Source organism: Hordeum vulgare, chromosome 5H, assembly GCF_904849725.1.
Source record: "Hordeum vulgare subsp. vulgare chromosome 5H, MorexV3_pseudomolecules_assembly, whole genome shotgun sequence".
Taxonomy (NCBI): domain Eukaryota; kingdom Viridiplantae; phylum Streptophyta; class Magnoliopsida; order Poales; family Poaceae; genus Hordeum; species Hordeum vulgare.
In genome coordinates, this window is record NC_058522.1 from 490608747 (window position 1) to 490619963 (window position 11217).

An 11217-nucleotide genomic window follows, 5' to 3' on the forward strand; every position below is an offset into this window, starting at 1 on the left:
CGTTAGCCCTGCTTATATAGGCGACGGGTAAAGAGATGTGGGCTGAACTCACGTCCGAGTCGATAACAGCCCATGATCCGACGTCTCAGATCATGGCGCATCCGTTACGTATTCTCCATTCCTGACCAGCAAAAATAAGCGCGTAGGTATGAGCTCGGCTCGGCTCATTCCCGCAACCCGCGGCGCGTCGTGACGAGGCGGGCAACGGAGGAGGAGTGCGCGAGGGCCTCTTCTCTTTTCACTCTTCAATAGCATGTAGAAGAGAGACCCTTATAAAGGGGTCCAACTTCTTCTCCACTAGCAGGGTGGGACTAAACTTTCCACCATCACCTTGTCATGCCACCACCTACATGGGCCCTTGAAGATTTCAGAAATTCTCTTATGGGCCTAAGGCCCATCACAGATTTCAACACCTTGTACTTAGTAATAGCAAGGGGTATAAACCAACTATGACATGTCCTGAAGGAGCATAGTAGAAATCACTTAGCAGTAGCGAGGGGTATAAACCAACGCTACCACTATTAACTTAGTAGGAGTAGCGAGGGTCATAAACCAATGCTACTACTAAGTAGCAGTAGCGAGGGTTATATACCCGCGCTACTATTGAGCGTTTACCTATAAGATTTTTCCTAGTAGTGTCATCATGCTTGCCAGCTGCCTTCTAGCTCCCATCTCCGGGCCCTGCTTCATTACCTCTTTGTTAACAACTCTTTATTTCTTTGATCTTGGTCTGTCACCTGTTCACATCTGGTTTCCATGTGTAACAGCCAGGTGCCCAGGTCCGCTTCTACCTTTCGTTGATGATAGTAGATCAGACCATCTCGCTATGTAATGGAAGAGTAAATAATTTTCCTTCTCGACTTCTGTGTGGAAAGTTTGACCATTCTTGTGTTTGTAGATCCTCAACTTAGTCATATTAACTTACATACTTCAACAAATAATGTCCTCACATGCCTATACTAGGCACACATTCTGAATCTTCTTAGTTCGGAAGTTTGTTCTGAAGTATGCAGGTATTAGTTTGTGATTGTATATTTAGTTTTCTGCGTAACGTAGTTTATATCATGTTCCTCTCCAATCCGCCAGAGTCATCCCGACCATCTTCACCAAGGTGTTGTCACCTGTCAGAAACCGAGAGTATATGTAAACAACAAAAGTTTAGGTTGTGTCTCATAAATAAGAAGTTTAGGCTATGCATGAGTAAGAATCTACAAACCCCTCTAATCTTCTTCCTCTTCTGCGCCTTGGGTATGGTTATGGGTTGAAGCCTTTTTTATATATGGTTGAAGCTTTCACATTCAATGATTGTAACCTCTCAAGTTGTGCAGTGTCTGGTTGGAGCTTTCTCTCTCTCATTGGTTGGAGCTTTTTTCTTCTAGGGTCGATTTTTTTTGTCACCGGTTGTAACTTTTGTCGTTTGAGCAGCGCCTCGTTAAAGTTTTCTCTATCGCCGGTTGAAACTTTTTTCATCCAAGGTTGAAGCATTCCGTGTCAATTGTTGCAGCTTTTCTCGGATGGGCATTGGTTGGTTGAATCTCTCCCTATAGCTCGTTCAAGCTTTTTCCATCCAGAGTTGAAGCTTTTTTTGTTGGCGGCTGCAACACTCGTATGCGGCAATTCATCATTGCCTCCGTTGGTCGCTACACAAAGGAACATGCAGTCGCAGCATGTTGGCTCTCCGTTCCTATACCCGTCCATCATTGTTGCAACATGTGCCACGGAAAATCCTAGCTAGGACTTGTCGCCCCGTATCGGGGAAATCCTAAGACTCATCCGGGCAGCAGTGACATCATCATCGCTTTCCTTGTTGAAGGTATTGTCCGGTACACAATGCTTCGGAGTGCCAGGAGCATGGCGGGACTTCTTCGGTGGGCGCAATGGTTTCAGTCTTCTTCGTTTTTATCGATCTGTCGGTTGTTTCTCTTTTTTTCCTCCCTTTTTCCCTTAGGCTTGGTTGTGCCGTAGCCACTGCGAGCTTGTTGTATCATGTGCTTGGTCGTTGTTTTATAATATAAAGTGGGGAGAAACCCCTTATTGTCATATGTGCCACGAGACCATCACCACAGCCAGCAAACGTTCTTTGTAAGGGGTAACACTTTTAAATGTTTTTGTTGCTAGTTTCTTCAAGGACACATGGCGTTTTTTTTCGAAGACACATGACAGTTTCTCGAAAGAAACTTATTTTGAGGCAAAAATAAGCATAAACTGTCATCGTTTGATCGTGCGTTGCAACTAAACCCGCCATCAAGATGCATTCGTTTGCCAACTCCTTTCTAGAGAACATGAGCGAGATAGCGTTACTGAAGAAGTAACTTACGGAGTCCAAAAAAAAGACGGAAACAGGAGTATACGTAAATAATAGGAGTACGTTTGCAAGGGGGGCAAATCTCAATTCGGTTAAAACCAATTGCCCCCAAACGAGAAATTGGCGAGGTCCGCCGCCGCCGCCACCGTCTCGCGTCCCCCATCATGCCGCTCCCGGCGCCTGCGCCGCCACTGGACAACGACGACCTCCTCCGCAAGATCCTGCTCCTCCTTCCTCCGCAGCCATCCTCCCTCCTCCGCGCCTCCGTGGTCTGCAAGCGCTGGCGCCGCCTCGTCTCCGATCCCGGCTTCCTCCGCCGCTTCCGCGCGCACCACCGGAAGCCCCCGCTCCTCGGCTGCTTCTACTTCCACACATATATCGGTTATGCCTTCACTCCCACGCCGGACCGGCCCGACCGCATCCCGACCGGGCGTTTCTCCCTGCCGCAGCGCTGCCGCCACGCCCACGAGTGGTTGGACTTTGTGGGATGCCGCCACGGCCTCGCCCTCCTCCTCGACAAGAGACGGCCCGAGGCCGTGGTGTGGAACCCCATCTCCGGTCACCAGCGCCGGGTAGCTTTTCCACCAGAGTTTGGCAACGCCGGAGAGAGGGAGATCCTATACGCGGCGGTGCTCTGCGCTGCCGGCGACGACGAACCTGGCCATGTGCACGGTGACTGCGACCTCAGCTCTTTTAAATTGGCCTTGGTGCGAGGTGACCGAGATCACACACGTTTATCTGCGTGCCTCTACAGATCCAAGTCCGGCCTGTGGGGAAATGTTATCTCAACGACTAAGGGCTGGTGCACATTGTTTTATTGGAGAATGGCCAGCGTCTTGCTTGGCAATGCGCTTTACTGGTATGGTTCCCAAGTGATCCAAGGCGACATCCTTGAGTTTGATTTTGAAACGCAGAAGCTTGTTACGATCGAGAAACCAGTAGACCACGGTGGTTCCAGCTGTCAGGTCATGCGGACAGAGGAAAATAGGCTTGGACTCATCATGTTGACAGAACTGAGCATGCAGTTATGGGAGCGGAAGGTCGATTCTGATGATGTTGCTACATGGGTCCTTCAGAAAACCATTGATCTGCTCGAGCACCTTTGGCCAAGACAGACCGTTAAGGTCTTGTGGACCAGGATAGAGGGATACGAGGAGGATCACAATGTGATGTTTCTGGGGACATCTAGTGGCCGATTCTGGATCCAACCCGACTCCATGCAGTTTGATAACCATTTCGGAACCCAGCCCGCCTCCATCTATTTTCCCTACACAAGTTTTTATTCTGCAGGTACAAGTCGGCCCTTGCATTGCAATATCAACGAAATCTAATTAGCAATTCATGCATAAGTCATATATTTGCTTCCTCTCAGTTTCTGAACTCATGGTGATGTTTTTTTATATTATCATTGGACCATGTGAAAGCAAGATTTTTCTTGTCTCCTGTCTATAGTACTATAGCCCATTGATGTAGGAATAAGGTATGTTCTGGTTGAGTTCACGTTGAACATATCTATAGTTTCTCACTTCTCATAAGCTACATAACACTATGAAATTGACCAAGCACAATCAAACCTAGATTTGAACCATCTTAAATACTACACCCTCTGTTCCTAAATGTATGAAGTTTTGGCGGTTCAGTTTAAACTGCCAAACTTCTTGTATTTAAAAACAGAGGTAGTATATAAATAACTTGAGTTATGGCTCACATATAGATATATAATTTATTTTCTCTGCAAGTTAGTATTTATGTCTATTCATCTTTCTCGTTAACCACAAATCAGCGAGAACAACCTGCATATACCTTATCTTATGAAGTAGGAATAAATAATTTAGTTCTATTCAGCTTGTGTTCAAGAATTCTGCTGCAAATGAGTTCATTTGTTCCAGACCACCCGATAAGAAACAAAAATGCTTTGATTTACCTACTATAATGTTAGATTTATTCAAATTTAAGCAGTCGAGTTATTTTTCTCCACCAAAATGTGTTTGTGCAAGAATATTACTAGTAGTGCTTCTGACTTACCATGGAATAAGTTCACTCCAGAGTAGTTCTAGACAACTCTTTTCCTTTGATTGGCTCAACAGCATGAAAATGCCTTTATTAGTAGGTAGATGATCATTACTGTTTGAAGTGATTCCTTTTATTTAGAGGAAGTTTGCTCTCATTGGTACTATATATATGGCTTTATTTACCTATTCCTAACCTTGAGTCAAAAGCTAGTGATCTGCTCAGGTTACATGAATATGTAATGGTAGTTTGACGCAATTCCCAACTGTTGCGCCTTCACCCTCTCTTTCCGTGTTCAATTTTTTTAATATTTTTTGGTTACTTTGATTTCTTTTTCTTGTAGACTGGGCAGCTGGTGATACAGATGATGGACCTGAAATGTCAAGCAGCAGTACATCACTTGATTGTCCTGTCAGATAAGCTATCATAATGTGTTCAAATAATCTTGCAAACTATGAATCCTCTGGATATTTAAGTTGTTCGCGACCTGTCTAGTAGATTGTGATCAAATTTGTTTCAGTCATAAACAAGCTGGGTATTATGTAGTATTTTGTTGGATGTGAAAACTTGTGTAATGTTCGGGTGCAAAGGGCAAGTAAGCTAGCCGAGTCTAGTAGGATCCGCCTAAGTACCTTGAATATAGGGTCCCTGACACGTAAGCTACGGGAGCTAGTTGATATGGTGGTTTGGAGAGGTGTTGATATCCTTTGTGTCCAAGAAACCAAATGAAGGGGACAGAAGGCAAAGAAAGTGGAGGATACCGGCTTCAAGTTGTGGTACACGGGGACAACTGCAAACAGAAATGCAGTAGGCATCATGATCAACAAGAGCCTCAAGTTTGAAGTGGTAGACGTGTAGAGGTGTGGGACCAGATTATCCTGGTCAAGCTGGTAGTTTGGGACTTGGTGTTTGTTCGGTAGTCCACCAACTCCACAAAATCCTGCGCTCCAGCTCCTTCAAGCAAGTTCCCACTCCTCCGTCGATCGTGGGAGCCAGGAAACTGTTCGGTTTGCTCGCTCCACTCCAGTTCATGAGATGGGTCGAAGCCCAATAATCCAACGTGTGGCCCATACTGAGGGGAGGTGGTACGTTAGAAAAGATGACGAGCACCAGAGACATAACACGAGTAAACCGGCATGCTTGACTTATCGGTGGCAGTGTGTCGTAAATTGTATGAACTGCTCTGTTTCTAGGATCTGCCGAGCACCTCATTCATGGCTCAGTGAATTTCAACAGCCGAGCGCTCCGCTCCGCTGTGTTGACTCCAGGGAGCTGCAATGTTCGGGTCGGCTCCGCCATCTCTGGGAGCGGAGTCGTGGAGTGGAGCGACTCCGAACAGGGTCTTAGTTCTGAATATTATCAGGTGTATTCCCCGCAAGTAGGCCACGATGAAAACACCAAGTGGGAGTTGGTAAGGCCTAGAGGACATGGTTATGAGTGTACCTATTGGTGAGAAGCTCTTCATAGGAGGAGACCTCAATGGCCACGCGGGTATATCTAACATGCTTGGAGGGGGTGCATGGGGGCTTTGGTTATGGCATTAGTAATTAAGAAGGAGAAGATGTCTCAACCTTCACTCAGGCCTATGACATCAGCGTAGCTAACACCCTCTTTAAAAAGGGAGAATCACGTCTAGTGACTTTTAGGAGTGGTCCACATTCTAGCCAGATTGATTTTGTCCCCTCGAGAAGAGAAGACAGATGTACTTTCCTCGATTATGAGGTGATACTTGGAGAGAGTGTTGGCATGAGCTTGTGGTGGCTGCCTTCCGCTTTTGGATTCATGTACAGCAGGATTAGCACGCCAAAGTCGCTAGAACGAAGTGTGGAAGCTCAAGGGGAGGCAGTTCACGCTTTCAAGGAGAGGGTCATTAAGGAGGGGCCTTCGGAGGAAGGAGGTGATGCAAACAATATGTGGATGAAGATGATGACTTGCAGTCTCAATGAAGTTTGGAGTGACCAAGGGAAGTACAAAGAAAACTAAAGATACCTGGTGGTGGAACAATGATGTCCAGAAGGCTATATTAAGGAGAATGAAGACTGTTTTAGATGCGTACATCTAGATAGGAGTGCATACAACATAGAGAAGTACAAGGTGGCAAAGAAGGTCGAAAGCGAGCTTTGAGTGAAGCAAGGGGTCGGGCATATGAGAACCTCTACCAGCGCTTAGACATGGAGGAAGGCAAAAGGAACATCTATAAGATGGCCAAGATTCGAGAGATAAAGGCGAGGGATGCCGACCAAGTCAAATGCATCAAGGGCAGAGCAGATCAACTCCAGGTGAAGGGCAAGGAGAGCATAGATGGCGGGAGTACTTCGACAAGCTGTTCAATGAAGAGGATGAGAGCTCTACCATTGAACGCGACAACTCCTTGATGATAAAATCACACGTTTTGTGCGGGGAATCCAGGAGTCTGAGGTTAGGGAGGCTTTAAATGGATGAAAGTAGGCAAGGCGATGGCCCTGATTGTATCGCCAGTATGGTGTGGAAATGCCTTGGAGGCAAAGCGGTAGTATAGCTAACTAAGCTTTTTAACCTTAATTGTTGGACAAACAAGATGCGAGAAGAATGAAGGCGGAGTATATTAGTACCTATCTTCAAGAACAAGTGGGGTGTTCAAATGTAGTAATTACTGTGGAATTAAGTTGCTGAACCATATAATGAAGCTATGGAAGAGAGTGATTGAGCACCCTTTAAGAATGACAAGCGTGACAACAAATCAGTTTGGTTTCATGTCTGGAAGGTCGACCATGGAATTCATTTTCTTAGTACGACAACTTTTGGAGAGATACATGGAACAAAAGAAGGATCTGCATATGGTGTTCATTGACTTGGAGAAGGCCTACGATAAGATACGTGGAATGTCATGTGGTGGGTCTTGGAGGAACACTAAGTCCCAACAAAGTACATTGCCCTCATCTAGGACATGTATGGTAATGTTGTGGCAAGTGTTCGAACAAGTGATGGCGGCACTGATGATTTCCCGCTTAAATAAAACTGCACCAAGGGTTAGCTTTGAGCCCTTATCTTTTTTTCTTTAGTGATGAATAGGTCACAAAGGGTATACAAGGAGATATCCCATGGTGTAGGCTCTTTGAGGATGATGTGGGTCTAGTCGGTAATAATTGGATGAGGGTTAGTGGAAGGTTAGAGCTTTTCCAGCAAACCTTGGAATCGAAAGGTTTTAGTCTTAGTAGAACTAAAATTGGGTACTTGAGGTCGGTTTCAGTACTACTAGGCATGAGGAGAAGGAGGTTAACCTTGATGGGAAGGTGGTACCTCAGAAGGACACCTTTTGATATTGGGGTCAATGCTGCAGGAGGATGGTGATATTGATGAAGATGTGAGCCATTGAATCAAAGCCGAAATTCTGAAGTGGCGCCAAGCTTTGTGTTCTTGAAACAAGAAAGTGCTACAAAAGCAAAAAAAAGGTAGGTTCTATAGGATGGGGATTCAACCTGCAGTGTTGTATGGCGCTGAGTGTAACCGAATAAAAGGCGATATGTTCAACGATTAGGTGTAGCGAAGATGCGCATGTTGAGATGGATGTGTGTCTACACAAGGAATGATCAGATCCGGAATGATGATATACGTGATAGAGTTGGGGCAGTATCGATTAAAGAGAAGCTTGTCCAACATCGTCTGAGGTGGTTTGGGCATATTCAGCGTAGGCCTCCAGAAACTCCAGTGCATAGCGGACGGTTAAAGCTTCCTGAGAATGTCAAGAGAGCTCGGGGTAGACCAAACTTGGTAGGGGAGAAGTCCAGGAAGAAATATTTGAAGGACTGTAATTTCACCAAAGAACTAGCCAAGAACAAGGGTGCATGGAAGTTAGCTATCCATGTGCCAGATCCATGAGTTGGTTTCGAGATCTTACGGGTTTTAGCTCTAGCCTTCCCCAACTTGTTTGGGACTAAAGGCTTTTGTTGTTATTGTTGTTGTTGTTGTTGAACACTTGTGTTTCTTCTTCCCCATTTCCTATTCCTTTTGAAGGACCAAGGTCCGAGAGTGAATCCTATAGTTCTTTCATGCACATATGTTCCTTAGATGTCACCACCTATGGTCGATCATATTTTGAGTGCAAATGTTATCTAGCTCCCATCTCCTGGCCCTACTTATTACGTTGCCTCACAGCAGAATCAGATGCATTGCATCCAGCCAACTGGCAAGTTGTTCAATTGGTATGTGAGTTCCAGACAGGGAAGAGATGCCCTATAGATTCAGGAAAGTAGTCGGATAGGGAAGAGTTAAGAAGGAAACAACATGAACTAGGAAAGATGAGTTAGATATAGAATTAGAAAAGCTTAATCTAGAGTAGTAAGGATTATGAAAGTATGGATTCAGATACTCATATTAGAGGGTCTTCTACTTAGATTACAACACCTTGGGTGTCAAGTTAGTTAATCAAGTAATGTAATCTTTAATAATGACAATCAAGTAAGAACAATCAATCTATTCTATCTCCTTATTCTCTCATCTTAACGTATGTCTACCCAATCACCCGCAACCATGCCGTCTGGCCATTCTCACGGTATTTATCCCGTTGGGAACAACACGTTCACCATCCACTTTCCTTCTGCAACAACCAGGTCCCACCTCATTAATCCTTTTGTTCATGATAATAGTTTAGAGCATTACTTTGCCCAAGTAATAGAAGAATATATAATTTCCGTTCTCTATTTCGTTGTGGACATTTGGACCAATCTTGTATTTGAATATCCTCAACTTAGTGATATTAGCTAGTACTTGAACATTTCAACCATTACCATGGTGGGCAACTGCGGCTCGATAATTCAGTGGCTTGGTGTTTGATTCTGGTGGAGGATATTGTCATTTAAGACGATAGGATCATCATGATCTTTTTTCTTCTTCTGATTCTTGTCAATTAGGAAGTGTGTCAGAGACTAGACGTTCAGTTTGTTACTTAGATTAGATTTCCTTTTTGATGTTTTAGTCCTCTATAACACTGAGCTCCCTAGTTTTAAAAAGCCCACATGCAATTCAAGTCTCCAATTGAAATTGAGTCATTCAATTTTGACTGGGTCAACAATTTCTCAAAACTCTCATTCAATTCTTTTATACTATACACCATGCTTCCTAATTTTCAAGGCCTCGCTATTAATTGGGTCTTCAAATTAGGATTGGGTGACCTGATTTTGACCGGTTTAATAATTTCTCAAGGAGCTCTCCCATTCAATTCTTTTAATTGTGTACGTTCTCTAATTTTGAAACTCTTTCATTCAGCCAAGGTATTTAATTTTGAATTTGATTTACAATTTTTACCGGGCCAATGATTTTTTGAATCAATCAGCAACAATCGGTCTATAAAAACATATTAATGCCGCACACTTCCATCACCTAAAAAAAGAAAGCAACAATGTGATAGTGTAGCACCAATATAGTACATGCGGCCACCGACGCAGAAATTTTCTCATATAAATTTAGTTGGTTAGCGGATAACACATATGAAACTATAAAAGTCCCATCAAATCAGCGCATTATAAATAAGAATAAACACACTCCATCACTTCCCTCACCCACCAAACTAAATATTTCATAAGTTCCAAAATATAAAAGGGTATTAGTTTTTTGGAAATCAGATTTCTTTAACTTTGTCCAGAGCAAAAAATATTGTCAATTCACAATATTAAACAAAAAAGTATGGAAATTCATTTCATGACGAATCTATCATACCAATTTATATTATGGATTTTGATACATTTCTCAACAAATTTGATCAAACTTAAATAGTTTGACTTTTCAAAAAGTTATATACCTTATATTTGAAAACAGAATGCGTTTTTGAAGAAACCCAACAACACCGACGGCGCAGCAAAGCACGTCCAATCCTTCTAGTCATGTAAGAAGTTTCAACTACCACCTGTTTGCATCACCCCCCTGGTCCCTAGTATAATCCTCTTTCCCCAGTCAGTCAAGTCATCCTGGTCGTCTATGTGGAGGTATTTACCAAGCTGTTATCACCTGACCTGATGGAAACTGAAGACTATGTAAACAGTAACTATCAGTACAAATCTACAGACTCCTCTTCCACTTCTTGTGTTACCTCTCTCTGTTTGTTAGTTCCCATCTGATACTTTTGCTAAACTAATTTACCTGGAAGGTTCGAGCATTGACTCCATAACTTTTTTTTAAAAAAAGGAAGCGATGCCCCCAGCATCTGCATTGTTTGATGCGCACAACCAATAAACTCTGTAACTGTGTTGCCAGACTTTATGTTTGGAAGTAGCTGAGAATTTACGGCTTAATCTTCGTCTAGGTGAGTAATGAGAGTCAGAATTCCTATTATTATTTCCTTCGGAGTTAACCGGAGCTGCTTAGAAGCCTCTTGTGTGAACCGATCCCACATATATCAGAACCAATCACATGCAGAGCGAATACATTTATTTGACAGCAGAATAAATAGGAGAGAACAAGTACTCCTGATGACTGGTAGCAACAATTCGTATCTACTTGCTAGTAAAGATTGTGCAAATTTGGTCATGTTTGTGTTAACTATGTATTGGTTGTAACTGTGCTTGATTTGTTGTTGGTTGGCCATAGAAGCACTTACATTTGGAGATCATCTTCAGTGTCAGATTGTTGTCATATTGTGTCAAGCGCTGGCGCTGGCGCCAATACCATGATTTTAGAAGTCCTCCTGTGTGCTAGTCTGGACAAATCATGGTTTTACTGACTTAATAGTTATTGGCTGCTGCATGAATAGTTCTGACCACTGTACCAGAATACTGAATCAGTTATTATGAGAGAATGCTGAATGAGTGCTGCTGCTGTTTCTCTTGGATTATGCTTGTAGCAGGGAGGCACTGCCTTTGTTTGGTCATATGGACATTGCGGCAATATCAGGCACATGTATGTGCCTTCTTCATCTTTACAGCCCATGT

The 11217-nt window shown here is 43.5% G+C and overlaps 1 protein-coding gene across 1 annotated transcript; it reads left to right on the plus strand.

The window, feature by feature from the left end:
* The first annotated feature begins 2324 nt into the window (after nt 1–2324).
* Nucleotides 2325–4873, plus strand: LOC123397234. The gene is made up of 2 exons (XM_045091864.1): nt 2325–3595; nt 4659–4873. The coding sequence occupies exons 1-2, from the start codon at nt 2470–2472 to the stop codon at nt 4733–4735; spliced, it is 1203 nt and encodes a 400-aa protein (XP_044947799.1). The 5' UTR covers nt 2325–2469; the 3' UTR covers nt 4736–4873.
* The last annotated feature ends 6344 nt before the right edge of the window (nt 4874–11217 follow it).